The sequence below is a fragment of the Nomascus leucogenys genome, chromosome 23 (genome assembly GCF_006542625.1).
Source record: "Nomascus leucogenys isolate Asia chromosome 23, Asia_NLE_v1, whole genome shotgun sequence".
NCBI lineage: Eukaryota > Metazoa > Chordata > Mammalia > Primates > Hylobatidae > Nomascus > Nomascus leucogenys.
This window is the reverse complement of record NC_044403.1, coordinates 4,744,511-4,765,377: the sequence shown is the minus strand read 5'-3', so window position 1 is coordinate 4,765,377 and position 20,867 is coordinate 4,744,511. Positions and strand designations below refer to the sequence as shown.

The 20,867-nt window shown below is 38.3% G+C and overlaps 1 protein-coding gene across 1 annotated transcript in view; it reads left to right on the top strand.

The window, feature by feature from the left end:
- The window catches only part of FAR2 (fatty acyl-CoA reductase 2), a 197,903-nt gene extending 177,364 nt beyond the window's left edge, over nt 1–20,539 (top strand). Inside the window, exons 9-12 of the mRNA XM_003265651.3 lie at nt 522–693; nt 5,469–5,598; nt 17,429–17,556; nt 18,462–20,539. Coding sequence (XP_003265699.1) covers nt 522–693; nt 5,469–5,598; nt 17,429–17,556; nt 18,462–18,624 — 593 coding nt within the window. The 3' untranslated portion in view covers nt 18,625–20,539. The remainder of the gene's footprint in view (nt 1–521; nt 694–5,468; nt 5,599–17,428; nt 17,557–18,461) is intronic.
- Nucleotides 20,540–20,867: the final 328 nt, after the last annotated feature.

Below are 20,867 nucleotides of genomic sequence, written 5' to 3'. Positions count from 1 at the left end.
CTAACATATTCCCAGAGAAGTATTTGAAGTAAACTAACACAAAGAAATCTTGCCTTGAGAATCTTTAGAATCTTTTACTTACACCTTTAATAAAGATTCAAATAAAATGTTAAGAAACTTTCTAAATGGTTCTGAAAGTAATGGTCCAGCCAGGGAAATAAGGTCTCTAGCCTCTGTCTTGGGGCTTTCAGAATAGACCAGATAACCTTAGAATTAAATGCAGATTCATGTTTTTCTGAACAGTACCTCCTTGTATTGACAAGTGTTTCCCCAATAATTTGTTTTACAGTAAATGTTTGTTTCAACTAAATAATCCAATTATTAACCCATTCACACTGTTTCAGTTTGCAGATAACCATCTGCCCAGCACAAAAGTCTTTATATTGTTCTCAGAAATTGATTCTCGACTCTACACAGCAAATCCTTTGTCTTTATTGTTTTGACCCATTACAAATGCTTTCCACTATGATGGACTTATATTCTCCTTTTCTCCTCTAGCACTTACTTTCTTTTTTCCCCAGGAGTCCAAGTCATGGCAACCTTTGAAAAAATCCCATTTGAGAGACCTTTCAGGAGGCCAAATGCTAATTTTACCACCAACAACTTCACATCCCAGTACTGGAATGCGGTCAGCCACCGGGCCCCTGCCATTATCTATGACTGCTATCTGCGACTCACTGGAAGGAAGCCCAGGTGAGAAGCTGAGTCAATGGCTTTGACAGTGTAACTGCATGGGAGATTAAGGCCCCAAAATCTTTAGTGCTTCCTTCAGCCGAGGATTAAAGGAGACAACTGAATCTTACCCATATATACAGATTGAATACACCTAATCTGAAAATCTGAAATCTGAAATTCTCCAAAATCCAAAATGTTTTGAGTGCTGACATGATGCCACAAGTGGAAAATTCCACATACCTTACCTCATGTGATGGGTCACAGTCAAAAGACATTCAAAACTGTTTCATGCATAAAATTATTTAAAATATTATATAAGATTACCTTCAGGCTCTGTGTATATGGCTAAGTGTGTATGAAACAAATGAATTTTGTGTTTAGGCATGGGTCCCATCCCCAAGATATCTCATTACATATATGCAAATATTCCAAAATCTGAAAACAATCAAAACCCAAAACACTTCTGGCCCAAGCATTTCACATAAAGGATACTCGACCTGTATACGTTTTGAACAAAGCAGTCATAGTGAGAAGCCACAAAAGACATTAAAAATGTTCCAGCACAATAAAGGAAGGTAAATGTTAAAGAGCTCGATGAATTCAGCAAGTAATCATTCATGCAAAAAGAAAAGCAACTGAGAGTCTGTCACTAGGGTTTTCTGAATAGGTAGATAATCTTAAATATACAATAATGATGACAACCTCACTTACTTAGAGTTTACTGTGGCACTCGTGGAGCTAAGGCTGATGCATGATGATCCCATTTTCACTGTCACAGCTACCCAAGGAAGATATCCTCATCATCCCAATTTTACAAATGGGGAAATAGAAGCTAAGGAAAGAATCTGAATTAGTCTCAAAGGAAGTAACAGGAAGGATGTGGAGAAAGCTGAGTCTCAAAGTCAGTATTCGGAACCAGATTTACTGCCACCTAGAGATGAGTGAAGAAATTAGAGGGAACACAGTGTGCTGATGCTAAGGCAGCTGTCACCACCTAGCTGTGTGACATAGGACATACGCCTTTATCTGTCTCGCTCGAATAATATGTGTCAGAGGAGTCATGATTATAATTGCCTAAGGCAATTCTTGTGATCAAGAATCAGAAGTATGAACAGTATTGCCTTCTGTGCTAGCCAGCCCCTTTGTAAGGGAGGAAGTCTTCTTCAGCGTGTTTGTCATCTTTATTAGCCGTGCAAATGACTAAAACTTAGCCAATGTAGAGTTTATCTAAATTTTCAGAGACCTCATTTGGAGCTCATAACTCAGTTCTTGAGCAAGGTGAAAAGGAAACATTGTGATTAATGAGAAAATATTTGTATGGGGCTTATTAAATAAAGACAGGAAAAGAAGAAAACCCAAATATTGTAGGCAGAAATGCTAAAGGTTTTAAAATATGTCAGGATTGGAAGAGGGCCTGCATAAAGAACAAAGTTCAGTTAGGAAAAAAGAGAAACACAGAAGGAAGAGACACAATAAAAATCTATATGAATCTTGTGAGAAGTCAAACAGTAATATTTGTGGGAAATGGGTTGCTTTGTTGTGTGGTATGTATTTTAGCAATAATCTTTATGGCAGAAAAAGCTGAAATCCTTCTAGACCCTTTCCTTCTCCAGGTGTGCTTGTGTATACTCTTCTATGCTTTTACATCCATATATGGACATATATAGTTTGCTTTGCAGCAAGGGAGTATGTGTGTATATACATCAATTGTACGTATTTTACAACTTTTTCCACTAATTTTCCATGAAAATCTAAGTAATTCTGCCCAGTGTTGTCTTTTTTTTCCTACTGCAAAAAATAGGGCAATGAATATCAGCGTGCATGCCTCTTTGTAGAATGTGCCTGTGTCAGGAGAGGATCCTGAGGAGGGAGACTGCTGGATTGAAGAGTATGTAGATTTTGTGACTAGTGCCAGGTGACCCTCCCTAAAGGAAGAGACTGTCAATTGGCACTACCACAACAGTGTATGAGGGGTACAAAACAGTCTTTTTTTTCTTTTTCTTCTTTTTTTTTTGTGATGGAGTCTTGCTCTGTCACCCAGGCTAGAGTGCAGTGGCGAGATCTCGGCTCACTGCAACCTCTGCCTCCTGGGTGCAAGCGATTCTCCTGCCTCAGCCTCTTGAGTAGCTGGGATTACAGGTGCCCGCCACCGTGCCCGGCTAATTTTTGTATTTTTAGCAGAGATGGGGTTTCACCGTCTTGGCCAGGCTGGTCTTGAACTCCTGACCTCAAGCAATCCACCCGCCTCGGCCTCCCAGGTGCTGGGATTACAGGCATGAGCCACCACGTCCGGCCGAGGGGTATAAAACAGTATGTCTTACCCTCTTAATGAGGGTAAGAATACTTTGTAAAAATCAACTTCTCAATTGTCAAACTCATAAGGAATGACATCTTTTTGTTTTTTTGATTTGCATTCCTGATTGCTGGAGGGGCTGGACTTTCATTCGTTTATTGGACATTTTAAGTTTTCCCCTCTGTGTATTGCCTGCTTCTGCTCCCTATTTTCCTATTGGGTTGTCCTTATTAATGTATGGGAACATGTGTGTGTGAATACATATTTCATATATTTTCTCCAGGTCTGTTTCTTTTTTAGCTTTGACTATAAAGCTTTTTGTAACATGAGTGAAGATACATATAATGCAGGGCTTAGGAACACAGAGTTTGGAGTCAGGCTTATAGGATTTAAATCCTGGCTTCACCAATTTAGCCATTAGAGCCCTAAATTACTTCATCTCTCTAAGTCCTAACTTCCTCTTCTGTAAAATGGGCATAGTAATCATAACGTATTTATTTTATATAGTTTAATATGAGTGCTTAGAATATAATAATCCCTATTAATACTAAAGATGTTTTAAATTTTTATGTGGTAAAATGAATCGTTTTCCTTTAGCTTTTGCATTTTGGGTATTAAGAAGACCTTCTTGACTGGGTGTGGTGGCTCACACCTGTAACCCCAGCAATTTTGGAGGCTGAGGACAGAGTATCACTTAAGCCCAGGACTTCAAGACCAGACTAGGCAACATAGTGAGACCCCATCACTACAAAAATAAAATTTAAAAACATTGTCCAGGCATGGTGGCACATGCCTGTAGTCCCAGCTACTCAGGAGTCTGAGGCAGAAGACTGCTTGAACCCAGGAGGTCAAGGCTGCAGTGAGTCATGATTGAGCCACTGCACTCCAGCCTGGGCAATAAAGCGAGACCCTGTCTCAGACAAACAATAAAGACCTTCTCTATCTGGGAGTAATACAAGTATTTTTCCTAAAACATATCATTAGGTTGATATAGTTCTGTACATCCAATGATATCATGTCCAACCATTATTTTTAACAATTAAATGTATTGAAATCACATCAATTGCATCAGAGTTGGAGAATGGCTAAAGATTTAGATAACAGTAAAGTGGAACCCTATTATGGTGCTTATATCAGGCACAATGATGTCTACCTCATGCCTAAGAAATCTCCTATGATACAGTAAGAGAAATACCTCATGAGTCATTAGGTACATGGGCATTAACTTTGACCAGAAGTAAGACCAAATCCCCATCATAGCGTCATAATTACTGAGCCAACTACAGTAATCACTACTGCCAAGACTGGGTTAACTAAAAACCAAGTGCTTTACAGGCCAAAAGTGACTTGTAGCTAAAAGACCTAGGCTGGGGATTAGGTATGGGACCTTGAGCATAATCTCTCTGTAAAATGGAGATACATAATATAAATCCTGACTATCTCACAGCCATATTGTTAGGATCAAGTAAGATTGTATATGAAAGTTTTTTGTAAATTGTTATAAAGTTGGGAGGTGCACAAAGAAGATCTGGTCCAAGTAAGTCCTGACCACAAGATTGGACAGCGTGGTTCATCTTGTGTAATGGGACACAGGGTAGTGAGATTACACAGCGCAGGTTTTTTGAGGTCAGTTAAAACTGGGTTGGAATTTGACTTTGACACTTTATCTTAAGCTCATGTTACTCATTTGTAAAACTGCAGACTTACCTAACAAAGAAAGATGATATCAAAATTAGCAGACAGAATACTTTGTAAAAGTATTGGGACTGTGCCTAACACAGAATAGGTTATCAACAAGAAGTTTTTTTTTTTAAATCTCCACTATGATTGACAACTGCTTTTGATTCACCAAACATGAATATAGTCAATACTTCTGCCCAAAAGTTATATACTAAGACCTCAGATCCCATCAATTTCTTAAAATACAAGAAAGTACAATAAAAATGAGAAATAAGGCCAGGTGCAGTGGCTCATGCCTGTAATCCCAACACTTTGGGAGGCCAAGGCAGCTGGCTCCCTTGAGCCCAGGAGTTCAAGACCAGCCTGGGCAACATGGCAAAACCCTATCTACAAAATATACAAAAAATTAGCTGGGCCCCACTGCGCTCCAGCCTGGGTGACAGAGTAAGACCCTGTCTCAAAAAGAAAGATGAGAAAATTTTCTAATTGTCTACATCAGAATTCAAAAAATGAACAGTATGTCATTCGGGCTGAATAGCTCGCTCACTTTTAAAACAGGTTTGCTATTCTTGAGAAATAGGTGTTAGAAAAGGAGTGTGGTATTAAATGCCTAACAGAACAAGCTCCTTTAGATCCAGCCCTTTTCTTTTTCTGTTGAATGAATAGAGAGTTAATGTGGAAGGAGAAAAAAGAATTAATGAGGAATGGGAGACAGGGATAATTTTTGTATTATTTTCTTAAAAATAATTTATCATACATCCCTGTAGAGTGACAGGGAAGTGGTACACTGATATTTACTCCTATCTGATGGTTATCTCAGGATGACAAAGCTCATGAATCGGCTTTTAAGAACTGTTTCCATGTTGGAGTATTTCATCAACCGGAGTTGGGAATGGAGCACATACAATACAGAAATGCTAATGTCTGAGCTGAGTCCTGAAGACCAGAGAGTAAGTATAGCACTAACTTAAGCAACAGGAACATGCTACTCACTTGGAATTTAGAATTATTTGACTTGGAAAGCTGATGAATGAATAAGACGTTTGGTTATAGACACAGATTTTGTTTTGCTTTGTTTTTCTAAGAAAATCAGTCAATGCTATCACCACCGTAGGAAACAAGTTTAATGTATGTAAGAAATGTAGGTTCTTGGACTTTGGTTAAATCTTTAACTGCTGATCTGCCAACATGTTTTATCTACTGCACTTCAATCGTTTTGTCACTCCTTGATAGTTATCATTTCTACAAACCCTCAGTACCTCTGGCTGGCTGTGTTCTTCCCTTATCTGCCACAGCATATGACTTCAATGAAAAATAATGATTTTATTGCTTATAAACTCTATCATCCACTATTCTTGTCCAATCAAAATTGTTCTGCCTCTCCCAGCTACAGTTCCTTCCTTATCTTGTTAAAGCTAATCCCTACACCTATGCACTCTGCCTCACCTCAGACCTCTCTCCATCAGTGCTGCATCATCAGTCTCCCTCCCTATAGGATTTCTCTACAACAGTTCAGACTTTTATTTCTCAAGAAAGGTCTTCAGTTTAATTCCTTAGCACCAGCACCACTTATTTCTTTAACTTCTTGGCAGTCACAAAAGATAAGTCCTAAAATCTTTGCATATTCTGAAATTCTTTTGTACATTATACATGTTCCTAGCCTTTTTCTCAGTCATGTATCCCCTGAGCATGCAACTGGTAAAGTTTTTAACTAAATTTTAAGGTTTTCACTCCATATTGATTGACATTTCCCACTAAGAAACAATTTTCTAAAATGTATCTTTTGATTTATTTTGTACCTGACAGCATGTAGAAGAAACCAAGTCACACTGGGGAGTAAATATCAGATGGCTCGATTTTCCAGGTGCTGTCTGTCACCCCTTTCTTTGACTAGGAAACGGAATTCCCTGACCCCTTATGCTTCCCAGGTGAGGCGATGCCTCGCCCTGCTTCGGCTCATGCACGGTGCACTGCACCCACTGTCCGGCACTCCCCAGTGAGATGAACCCGGTACCTCAGTTGGAAATGCAGAAATCACCCGTCTTCTGCATCACTCACACTGGGAGCTGTAGACTGGAGCTGTTCCTATTCACTCTTCCAACAGGCTTAACAAACGGCACACCAGGAGATTATATCCTGTACCTGGCTCGGAGGGTCCTATGCCCACGGAGCCTTGCCCATTGCTAGCACAGCAGTCTGAGATCAAACTGCAAGGCAGCAGCGAGGCTGGGGGAGGGGCACCCGCCATAGCGCAGGCCTGAGTAGGTAAACAAAGCAGCTGGGAAGCTCGAACTGGGTGGGGCCCACCACAGTTCAAGGAGGCCTGCCTGCCTCCCTAGGCTCCACCTCTGGGGGCAGGGCACAGACAAACAAAAGACAGCAATAACCTCTGCAGTCTTAAATGTCCCTGTCTGACAGCTTGGAAGAGAGTAGTGGTTCTCCCAGCACGCAGCTTGAGATCTGAGAACAGGCAGACTGCCTCCTCAAGTGGGTCCCTGACCCCCGAGTAGCCTAACTGGGAGGTACCCCCCTGTAGGGGCGGACTGACACATCACACAGCCAGGTACTCCTCTGAGACAAAACTTCCAGAGGAACGATCAAGCAGCAGAAATTGCAGTTCACCAATATCCGCTGTTCTACAGCCTCCACTGCTGATACCCAGGCAAACAGGGTCTGGAGTGGACGGCCAGTAAACTCCAACAGACCTGCAGCTGAGGGTCCTGACTGTTTGTTAGAAGGAAAACTAACAAACAGAAAGGACATCCACACCAAAAACCCATCTGTATGTCACCATCATCAAAGACCAAAGGTAGATAAAACCACAAAGATGGGGAAAAAACAGAGCAGAAAAATCAGAAACTCTAAAAATCAGAGTGCCTCTCCTCCTCCAAAGGAACACAGCTCCTCACCAGAAACGGAACAAAGCTGGAAGGAGAATGACTTTGACGAGTTGAGAGAGGAAGGCTTCAGAAGATCAAACTACTCCAAGCTAAAGGAGGAAGTTCGAACCAATGGCAAAGAAGTTAAAAACTTTGAAAAAAAAATTAGATGAATGGATATCTAGAATAACCAATGCAGAGAAGTCCTTAAAGGACCTGATGGAGCTGAAAACCATGGCATGAGAACATGACGAATGCACAAGCCTCAGTAACCGATGCGATCAACTGCAAGAAAGGGTATCAACAATGGAAGAAGAAATGAATGAACTGAAGCGTGAAGAGAAGTTTAGAAAAAAAAGAATAAAAAGAAATGAACAAAGCCTCCAAGAAATATGGGACTATGTGAAAAGACCAAATCTACGTTTAACTGGTGTACCTAAAAGTGACAGGGAGAATGGAACCAAGTTTGAAAACACTCTGCAGGGTATTATCCAGGAGAACTTCCCTAATCTAGCAAGGCAGGCCAACATTCAAATTCAGGAAATACAGAGAATGCCACAAAGATACTCCTCGAGAAGAGCAACTGCAAGACACATAATTGTCAGATTCACCAAAGCTGAAATGAAGGAAAAAATGTTAAGGGAAGCCAGAGAGAAAGGTCGGGTTACCCACAAAGGGAAGCCCATCAGACTAACAGCGGATCTCTCGGCAGAAACTCTACAAGCCAGAAGACAGTGGGGGCCAATATTCAACATATTTAAAGCAAAGAATTTTCAACCAGAATTTCCTATCCAGCCAAACTGAGCTTCATAAGTGAAGGAGAAATAAAATACTTTACAGACAAGCAAATGCTGAGAGATTTTGTCACCACCAGGCCTGCCCTAAAAGAGCTCCTGAAGGAAGCACTAAACATGGAAAGGAACAACTGGTACCAGCCACTGCAAAAACACGCCAAATTGTAAAGACCATCAAGGCTAGGAAGAAACTGCATCAACTAATGAGCAAAATAACCAGCTAACATCATGAGGACAGGATCAAATTCACACATAACAATACCAACCTTCAATGTAAATGGGCTAAATGCTCCAATTAAAAGGCGCAGACTGGCAAATTGGATAAAGAGTCAAGACCCATCAGTGTGCTGTATTCAGGAAACCCATCTTACATGCAGAGACACACATAGGCTCAAAATAAAGGGATGGAGGAAGATCTATCAAGCAAATGGAAAACAAAAAAAGGCAGGGGTTGCAATCCTAGTCTCGGATAAAACAGACTATAACCAACAAAGATCAAAAGAGACAAAGAAGGCCATTATATAATGGTAAAGGGATCAATTCAACAAGAAGAACTAACTATCCTCAATATATATGCACCCAATACAGGAGCACCCAGATTCATAAAGCAAGCCCTTAGTGACCAACAAAGAGACTTAGACTCCCACACAATAATAATGGGAGACTTTAACACCCTGCTGTCAACATTAGACAGATCAACGAGACAGAAAGTTAACAAGGATATCCAGGATTTCAACTCAGCTCTGCACCAAGCGGACCTAATAGACATCTACAGAACTCTCCACCCCAAATCAACAGAATATACATTTTTTTCAGCACCACACCACACCTATTCCAAAATTGACCACATAGTTGGAAGTAAAGCTCTCCTCAGCAAATGTAAAAGAACAGAAATTATAACAAACTGTCTCTCAGACCACAGTGCAATCAAACTAGAACTCAGGATTAAGAAACTCACTCAAAACCGCTCAACTACATGGAAACTGAACAACCTGCTCCTGAATGACTATTGGATACATAATGAAATGAAGGCAGAAATAAAGATGTTGTTTGAAACCAACGAGAACAAAGACACAACATACCAGAATCTCTGGAACACATTCAAAGCAGTGTGTAGAGGGAAATTTATAGCACTAAATGCCCACAAGAGAAAGCAGGAAAGATCCAAAATTGACACCCTAACATCACAATTAAAAGAACTAGAAAAGCAAGAGCAAACACATTCAAAAGCTAGCAGAAGGCTAGAAATAACTAAAATCAGAGCAGAACTGAAGGAAATAGAGACACAAAAAACCCTTCAAAAAATTAATGAATCCAGGAGCTGGTTTTTTGAAAAGATCAACAAAATTGATAGACCGCTAGCAAGACTAATAAAGAAGAAAAGAGAGAAGAATCAAATAGATGCAATAAAAAATGAAAAAGGGGATATCACCACCGATCCCACAGAAATACAATCTACCATCAGAGAATACTACAAACACCTCTATGCAAATAAATTAGAAAATCTAGAAGAAATGGATAAATTCCTCGACAAATACACCCTCCCAAGACTAAACCAGGAAGAAGTTGAATCTCTGAATAGACCAATAACAGGTTCTGAAATTGTGGCAATAATCAATAGCTTACCAACCAAAAAGAGTCCAGGACCTGATGGATTCACAGCAGAATTCTACCAGAGGTACAAGGAGGAACTGGTACCATTCCTTCTGAAACTATTCCAATCGATAGAAAAAGAGGGAATCCTCCCTAACACATTTTATGAAGCCACCATCGTCCTGATACCAAAGCCTGGCAGAGACATAACCAAAAAAGAGAATTTTAGACCAATATCCTTGATGAACATTGATGCAAAAATCCTCAATAAAATACTGGCAAACCAAATCCAGCAGCACATCAAAAAGCTTATACACCATGATCAAGTGGGCTTCATCCCTGGGATGCAAGGCTGGTTCAACATATGCAAATCAATAAATGTAATCCAGCATATAAACAGAACCAAAGACAAAAACCACATGGTTATCTCAATAGATGCAGAAAAGGCCTTTGACAAAATTCAACAACCCTTCATGCTAAAAACTCTCAATAAATTAGGTATTGATGGGACGTATGACAAAATAATAAGAGCTATCTATGACAAACCCACAGCCAATATCATACTGAATGGGCAAAAACTGGAAGCATTCCCTTTGAAAACTGGCACAAGACAGGGATGCCCTCTCTCACCACTCCTATTCAACATAGTGCTGGAAGTTCTGGCCAGAGCAATCAGGCAGGAGAAGGAAATAAAGGGTATTCAATTAGGAAAAGAGGAAGTCAAATTGTCCCTGTTTGCAGATGACATGATTGTATATCTAGAAAACCCCATTGTCTCAGCCCAAAATCTCCTTAAGCTGATTAGCAACTTCAGCAAAGTCTCAGGATACAAAATCAATGTACAAAAATCACAAGCATTCTTGTACACCAATCACAGACAAACAGAGAGCCAAATCATGAGTGAACTCCCATTCACAATTGCTTCAAAGAGAATAAAATACCTAGGAATCCAACTTACAAGGGATGTGAAGGACCTCTTCAAGGAGAACTACAAACCACTGCTCAATGAAATAAAAGAGGATACAAACAAATGGAAGAACATTCCATGCTCATGGGTTGGAAGAATCAATATCGTGAAAATGGCCATACTGCCCAAGGTAATTTATAGATTCAATGCCATCCCCATCAACCTACCAATGACTTTCTTCACAGAATTGGAAAAAACTACTTTCAAGTTCATATGGAACCAAAAAAGAGCCCGCATCGCCAAGTCAATCCTAAGCCAAAAGAACAAAGCTGGAGGCATCACGCTACCTGACTTCAAACTATACTACAAGGCCACAGTAACCAAAACAGCATGGTACTGGTACCACAACAGAAACATAGATCAATGGAACAGAACAGAGTCCTCAGACATGATGCCACATATCTACAACTATCTGATCTTTGACAAACCTGACAAAAACAAGAAATGGGGAAAGGATTCCCTATTTAATAAATGGTGCTGGGAAAACTGGCTAGCCGTATGTAGAAAGCTAAAACTGGATCCCTTCCTTACACCTTATACAAAAATTAATTCAAGTTGGATTAAAGACTTAAATGTTAGACCTAAAACCATTAAAATCCTACAAGAAAACCTAGGCAATACCATTCAGGACATAGGTGTGGGCAAGGACTTCATGTCTAAAACACCAAAAGCAATGGCAACAAAAGCCAAAATTGACAAATGGGATCTAATTAAACTAAAGAGCGTTTGCACAGCAAAAGAAACTACCATCAGAGTGAACAGGCAACCTACAGAATGGGAGAACATTTTTGCAACCTACTCATCTGACAAAGGGCTAATATCCAGAATCTACAATGAACGCAAATTTACAAGAAAAAAACAACCCCATCAAAAAGTGGGCAAAGGACATGAACAGACACTTCTCAAAAGAAGACATTTATGCAGCAAAAAAAAAACACATGAAAAAATGCTCATCATCACTGGCCATCAGAGAAATGCAAATCAAAACCACAGTGAGATACCATCTCACACCAGTTAGAATGGCCATCATTCAAAAGTCAGGAAACAACAGGTGCTGGAGAGGATGTGGAGAAATAGGAACACTTTTACACTGTTGGTGGGACTGTAAACTAGTTCAACCATTGTGGAAGTCAGTGTGGTGATTCCTCAGGGATCTAGAACTAGAAATACCATTTGACCCAGCCATCCCATTACTGGGTATATACCCAAAGGACTATAAATCATGCTGCTATAAAGACACATGCACACGTATGTTTATTGCGGCACTATTCACAATAGCAAAGAATTGGAACCAACCCAAATGTCCAACAACGATAGACTGGATTAAGAAAATGTGGCACATATACACCATGGAATACTATGCAGCCATAAAAAATGATGAGTTCATATCTTTGTAGGGACATGGATGAAACTGGAAAACATCATTCTTAGTAAACTATCGCAAGGACAAAAAACCAAACACCGCATGTTCTCACTCATAGGTGGGAACTGAACAATGAGAACTCATGGACACAGGAAGGGGAACATCACACTCCAGGGACTGTTGTGGGGTGGGGGGAGGGGGAGGGACAGCATTAGGAGATATACCTAATGCTAAATGATGAGTTAATGGGTGCAGCAAAACAACATGGCACATGGATACGTATGTAACAAACCTGCACATTGTGCACATGTACCCTAAAACCTAAAGTATAATAATAATAAAAAAAAAAAGACTTACGTGTTAGACCTAAAACCATAAAAACCCTACAAGAAAACCTAGGCAATACCATTCAGGACATAGGCATGGGCAAGGACTTCATGTCTAAAACACCAAAAGCAATGGCAACAAAAGCCAAAATTGACAAATGGGATCTAACTAAACTAAGGAGCTTCTGCACAGCAATAGAAACTACCAGCAGAGTGAACAGGCAACCTACAGAATGGGAGAAAATTTTTGCAACCTACTCATCTGACAAAGGGCTAATATCCAGAATCTACAATGAACTCAAACAAATTTACAAGAAAAAAACAACCCCATCAAAAAGTTGGCAAAGTATATGAACAGACACTTCTCAAAAGAAGACATTTATGCAGCCAAAAAAACACATGAAAAAATGCTCATCATCACTGGCCATCAGAGAAATGCAAATCAAAACCACAATGAGATACCATCTCACACCAGTTAGAATGGCCATCATTCAAAAGTCAGGAAACAACAGGTGCTGGAGAGGATGTGGAGAAATAGGAACACTTTTACACTGTTGGTGAGAGTGCAAACTAGTTCAACCATTGTGGAAGTCAGTGTGGCGATTCCTCAGGGATCTAGAACTAGAAATACCATTTGACCCAGCCATCCCATTACTGGGTATATACCCAAAGGACTATAAATCATGCTGCTATAAAGACACATGCACACGTATGTTTATTGTGGCACTATTCACAATAGCAAAGACTTGCAACCAACCCAAATGTCCAACGATAGACTGGATTAAGAAAATGTGGCACATATACACCATGGAATACTATACAGCCATAAAAATGATGAGTTCATGTTGTTTGTAGGGACACGGATAAAGCTGGAAACCATCATTCTCAGCAAACTATTGCAAGGACAAAAAACCACACACCACATGTTCTCACTCATAGGTGGGAATTGAACAATGAGAACTCATGGACAGAGGAAGGGGAATATCACACACCAGGGACTGTTGTGGGGTGGGGGAGGGGGGAGGCATAGCATTAGGAGATACACCTAATGCTAAATGACGAGTTAATGGGTGCAGCACACCAACATGGCACATGTATACATATGTAACAAACCTGCACGTTGTGCACGTGTATCGTAAAACTTAAAGTATAATAATAATTAAAAAAAAAGAAAAAAAATATATCAGATGGCCAACTGACCTTGCTTGCCAGCTAAGGGTTTCACTTCTACATATCAAACTTACTGAGTGTGATTCAAATCCAAGCCCTAGAATTACTTCCTAAGCATTATCCATGTCAAATATAATAAATATTATATTAGGCACAAAAGGCAAGATTTAGAGGGATATTTTATCTGAAATCATTGCTACCTCTCAAAGTGACGTGAAATAGTTATTCAGAAATGTTTACATATCACATACAGACAAAATTCTTCTAGCACTAGTGTTTGAAATGAATGATGATTAAGCCAGTTTATAAATCAAAAACAATTAAACAAATTCAAGCTATTGTAAGTTCTTTTAAAATTTGGCTTTAAACTCTATGTAGGCTTATCCTTATGTATTTTCTCCATGGAATTTTCCTGCCTAAATAACTCAAAAGGTAATGAGCTTAGTTTCATTTCTGACATTTTACTATTTTAACCTTTCAAAATTTTATGAAAAAGAATCAAAGCTTCAGTGGATTTAACATATGCTCTCAAAAATATCTTAGCAAAAGTAATAGTACTAAATGTAATTGCCAAATTCTGGTGTGGCTCAAAATTCAGTTTGAATTGCCATATGGAATCAGGATTCTGAACAGGGCCACTTTGAAATCAAACTTAGAAATGTTAAACGGTATAAAAATAAAAGCCTCTACTTATATGAATGACTACGCAATATTAATGATACTATGAAAACCATATCCAATCAAAGTGATAATGGAATTTCTTTCAAAAAGCAATTCAGCTTTTGGACAAGTCTATGAAGCTCTCTGGAACTCACTAATCGCATTGGCTCTCTTTGTTAATACTCCAAATCTCACAGAGGTTTGAGGTATCTTGCAAAAAATACATATAATGAAAGAACAAAATAGAAATAAAATAAAATGCAAAACCAAGGAAAATATGAATCAGAATATGAAGTCACAGCTAAAAATTTAAAAAGAGAATGCCAATACATAATCTACAAGATCCTACTAAGTTGCTGTAGTTAATTTAAGCAGTGAATTTGTTCTTGAGCTTTCTGGTAGCAAAGTGAAAAGGAAAATATAGTTCCATAGGACTCGGTTCAAAAGGAAGAATGAATTAGAACAAGTTATCTAAAGCAAATACATTTATGCTTTATTTATTTTTTTTCGAGACCATGTCTTGTTCTGTTGCCCAGGCTGGAGTGCAGTGGCGAGATCTCGGCTCACTGCAACCTCCGCCTCCCGGGTTCAAGCGCATCTCCTGTCTCAACCTCCAGAGTAGCTGGGACTACAGGCACATGCCACCACGCTCAGCTAATTTTTGTATTTTTAGTACAGACTGGGTATCACAATATTGGTCAGGCCGGTCTTGAACTCCTGACCTCAGGTGATCTGCCCTCCTCGACCTCCGAAAGTGTTGGGATTACAGGCATGGGCCACCACGCCCGGCCCATTTATGATGTTTAAAAAGTTATTTCTTGTCATGTTTCTCCATGCAAGTTGAGAGGATAAACCAAAAGCAATATGCACAATGAATCAGCAAAGGGCTCATTATTAAATGTTTACTGAATGCCCAGAATGTTAAATAGGGATAATAATATTTAGTTACTTTCCTCCAAGTTCTAAGATGGTTTTCTGTGATTAAAATATAACATTTAATTTGCATATAAAGGAGAAAGAATTGAGTAGCCCTAGAGAACTACTAAATCTTTAAGATGTCAAATTCAATTACATTCTTTAGAAGTGTAATATTTCCTAAAGAGAAACAGAGCTAAATATAGACTATGGAGGAAAGATGCAATTTATGAATTAAACCCAAGAGATTCTCAGAAAATGGTGTAGCCGTTTTAAAGTTAACAAACTTGACCTTTAGTGGTGATTGGCTTTTTGGTTTTGATAATGTATGCCTTTTATTTGGTACCATCTAAGCCTCGATCAAAGACTAGCTGTCTGAAAAAAGGAAACTAAGAGTTTACTTTGGTCATATTCATGTAGACCTTATATACAGACTAAATAGAATAAATTGTTGTATAACAAAAAAGAAACACTTTTGGTTTTCAAAATATTTAAATTAATTTGATCAAAATTGTATAATTCATTAATGTATTCAGCAAGTATTTACTGAATGTCTACTTTGTGCCATTCAGAGGAACATCATTGTTATTGTTCTAGGAATATCATTTATTTGAATTAAGCCTTTTTAGCTATTAAAATCCTTCCTAGTGAGGCCTCACCAGCAGTTCAGTAAGTTAAGAGTAACGAGCAACTCTCCTTCACTGTAAGTGAGAGAAACTCTCCACTAAAGATAGGCTCTTTTTTTTTTTTTAATGTCAAGGGATTAAGACAAAAAGTGATCTGAGAGTGCTGTATGTCCAAGGAGAGAGAAGAGTGCCCAACTGGAAGGACAAAAGCACCTTAAACAAACCCTCCACTTGCTAAGATTTATAAATATTAGACTTTTTAAATGCTAGCACAAGTCCATTTTCCAGGCCATTCTCTCCAAATACATGAAATAAAACTCTATTGAACCAAATCCACTCACTGATGCAATCTTTTATTTGATAACAGGGTCATACCAAACTCTCCAAGGATACCTAATACTTGAAATATTTCCAGAGATGATACCAGAATCTTCTTGACACTCTTTCTACTAACAAGTTTGAGTGCCCTAAGTTCTTTATATTCAATCAAAACTATTTTTTCTAATATATTTGAAGATCATTTCCCTCCCTTTCTTTCTCCAATTAAGCCTTTTATATGGAGATTTTGAAAAGATCCCTGGATGGCTCAAGAATGACCTATCAGGTTTCTCTTCCTAACTCATCCTATCTCCATTTGTAATCCATATAAATCTGGGCCACCTCATGATCCTGTGTCAGCTCAGCATCATTTTCAAAGAAAGTACACAAAAAATAAAATCTATGGAATGCAGTTCAAATCTTTACTCCAGCTTTTCCATAACAAACCAAAAAAAATAGATTTTTGGTTATGCAAGTGTTTTTCTTTTCTCTTCCTCAAAGATACCTTAAAATTTTTTAAATCCTTTTTCTTTATTGTCACTCTCTGTATGTCTTCTAAGTGGCAAAATTTCTCTCCCTAAACAGATCAATCTCTTCCTTCTCCTTCTTCCCTACTCCTCCCCCATGTTGTGATCACTCTTTTTTTCTTTCACTACCAGTCACTCTCTTCTTAAATATAAATTCTGGTAACTTATTCCTTAAGGCTTTGCTTCCCAAAGTTTAATCTGCATAATGAAGTGATAATGCTGTAGGAAAGGATGGTAGGACAATGGGATAACACCAAAATTTAAGAGGAAGGTTGCATCATTTATGTTTTGGTCACTAACATATTATTCCATCACTTTTAAAAATAATTACTCCTCGGTTAGCTGAAATATATACTAAGCCAACCGTAAGTTTTCACCAGTCTATGTAATACTATTTCCTTTAAATCTCCCTCACAAGAAATGTGAAGTGTTTGTGTTTGATCCATGTTTAAATATTCCTATGTAAATAGTTATCCATATTATCAGTACCTTTGAAATAATGACTCAATCTCTCCTTTGGAGAAGTTCAACCTATGTCTCCCAAATTGAAGGTCACTCATCTATGTAGAAGAAACCTCAAGTGGACAAAGTGACTGTCCAGCACTGCAATTCTGGCAATCTATAATCTCTCTTGCCTCTCAGGTATTCAACTTTGACGTGCGCCAGTTGAACTGGTTGGAATACATTGAAAATTATGTTTTGGGAGTTAAAAAATACTTATTGAAAGAGGATATGGCTGGGATCCCAGAAGCAAAGCAACACTTAAAAAGGTAAGTATAATCAGTCAGTTAGTATTTATTGAGCACCTACTGTGCATCGATTTTATACCAGACACAACATTTGTGCAGAGAATGAACATTTCTTGAGCATTTACTACATTACAGGTCCTGCACTCTATTCTACCCTGTAAAACAGTTTCATTTAGACTTCACCCCACCTCTATGAGGCAAATATTACTTTTGTTATCCCATTTTTATGAAACAGATATCTAGATTTAAACACAGCAAATAACTTGCCCATGGTAATTGCACAGTAAGTCTAACAGCCAGATTTGAACCCAAATTTGTTTCTTCTACCACACTCTGTCATAATGGGATATAAATACCCAACAGGCAGGAGACCTGATTATGCTATTTAACCTAGAAAAAAGTCACTCCTCAATTTTTTCAACTTCCTTAAATTTCTTTCAGCCATAATCCCTGAGGGACAAAAAATTCTAGCACTCTGGTATAATCCTGGTAGAAGCAGAGGATCTGTAGTGCAGAGATGATAAGGATAGAAAAGTAGCTTGCAAAACAGGAAGGAGGAACCTTGAATAGCAAGCCAAGAACTTTAGAATTTACCTTCTAATGGACAAGAACCAGTGAAGATTTATGATGTGGTAACATGATCAAAGTATATTTACAAGATTATGCTAGTCATGCTTGTAAATAGTTTCAAGTGGAGAGAGGTATAAGAGAAATTAGTTAGGGAAATATGGTACGAATCTGACTATTCAGCAAGAATGCTGTGGAAATGAAAGATGCAGAAAACAATTGGCCAAGTTATACCAAATACTCTGTGAGCACTTCATAAATACTTGCCAGTCATATCCAGGAAAACACATACTTATCTTCAGATAATGTGGTTGGGTATCTGGTAGTTTTAACTTTGGTTATGTCTGTCTGTTCCCTAGGCTCCGAAATATTCACTACCTCTTTAATACTGCCCTCTTCCTTATCGCCTGGCGCCTTCTCATTGCAAGATCTCAGATGGCTCGGAATGTCTGGTTCTTCATCATAAGCTTCTGTTATAAATTCCTCTCCTACTTTAGAGCATCCAGCACACTCAAAGTTTAAGAGCATTTCGTCATCGCTTTTTATCTGGAACCTCTCAGATACCTCTAAAACAGCAAACTGTGATTCTCAAGATTAGAAAGTAACAACGAATATGCCCAAACTGTCAAATGTCACCTGTTATGTATTCGTCCCTATTCCTTAACTATATATTTTTATTTCAGTGAGAGAAGGAAAGTTGTAAACTAGCCCATAGTCACCTATATTTTAGGGAAAAAAATCCAAATTGTTTCCTAACATTCTATTTTATGCCCTTGCATATTAAACGTGAAAGTACTCCCACTTTTCTATATTTAGCTTTTCTTCTCTCCCTGAGAGGATTCATTTAAACTCAGTAAATACGGAAAGATGCATGGCAGAAGCTGAAATGAGCTCAAGCAGTACTAACCTTGGAACCATTCTGGGTACCCAAAAGAAAAATTAAAAATCAAGATGAGTAAAAGGAGAATGGTCTCAATATCCTCAAAAATGCAGTAAGAGAAGTAATACCCCACTGAAAACGTCTCTCTTTCTTTCCATGTTATACCTTGGAGTCCTGGTTGAGGGGTTGCGGAATCTTCTTGAAAAGTAGATTTACATTCAACATTTTTCTTAACTATATTCACTTCTTAAGAAGGAACAAGAAGTGTAAATAAGTATGTATAGAGTGAGGGATTAGGCATATTTGCATTGGGGACTCGTGTATTATGCTTTAAGTCAACATTAATTTTCTCAAATTTGAATTTGGTAGCTATTATTTCTAAATCTTTTTAATCCTCAATTTTCCTGGTAACCTTCTTTCAAGAGTCTCCTTCTTCTAAATGTTGCCAAACCCTTTATATTTAAGCTTTTTCCACTCAGGACTCAATTAGAGTGGTTAACAGGGAGAGGGATGGTCCCATTTGATCTCTGCCACTGAGCAAAACAAAACTTCAAATGAATTTTTAAACTGTAGCTTTAGTCTTCTGGTATAAAGTGGGGAAGATTACACCTATGTGATCACCAAAGGATTTACTAGTATCTTGATCATTCCAATTGCACAATGTTAACTGTACAACATACAGCAGAAAAGTGAATAGACTTCACTAAGGGATTCTAAGTTTAGAAAATAGGTTTTGTTTTCTTAAAAATATTTTGTGTATAATGCAAACTAGTGAAAACTATATATATTCTCCAATTCCTATAGTAATAATAATGTAACTGTTAGGCCAACTTTCCTCATATTTGAGAGATGAGTACATGTTGGATTGCAGCATTTCTTCATGTTAAAAACATGGAATATTATCCGAATATAGTATTTGGGGCCTAAACAACTAAAATTAGTCACCACGTAACTAGCTGAAAACGGCATAGGCATAAAATGTTAACAAAAAATGGCAGTTATATTTATGCTCACTTCCTGGAATAACTGGGTAATATTCAGAAAGGCACATCGTGGTAGTTTAAGTGTACAAGGCCTTAGGGCAGTATCTAGCCCAGTATTATTCCAGATTCTCCTGAGCTCTATATAAAGGGCATTTTGGAGGAACTCTTCTGGGCCATATCTTTCCCAATCTCATCTAAATTCTGGGAAATACTTTCCATAGCAGACAACCCAGCTCTGAAACTAAGCACCTGGTGATCTTTAGTTTGAGATGTCTATATGGTACTTTTGAGTTGTATCAATTAAGATACAAGCTATAGACATGATGAAAATATGAAATCAAGATATAGCTCAGTGGGATTGGATTAAGACATAATAATAATTCTAAGAATTCACTTTTGATTGTATGTTTTACCAATTCAGTAACTCCACTAATCAAGTATTCACATTTTGACTTTCGATTAAATAAAAATTTGAATTAAAATTCTTCCCCTCTTCTAGTGTTGTCTTTAACTGCTGACTACCGCAGCACTTCTCCCTCCTTTACACTCCCTGCACCCCACCCCCCAACCCCCAGAAAAAGGAAATAACTTCCAAAGAACTCTTTCCACCAAATCACATCACAGGAATAACTAACTATCAGATGAATATAAATTAACCTTTAGGTACATAATGCTTCACTTTTTCTAACACCATTAATAATAGGGCTATTTTGACATGAGTATTCTTCTATTTGTGGCATCAGATAAATGACACAAAGTTCTCTTGTGATGATTAGGCAGTAAAAGCAGGTATCTGTATGAAGGGAAATCTCTAGCATATAACTATTTCACATCAAGACCAATTAGCAATTACTTGAATGCCTAATATAAACAAAGCAATGGGAAAGAACCTTCTACTTAGG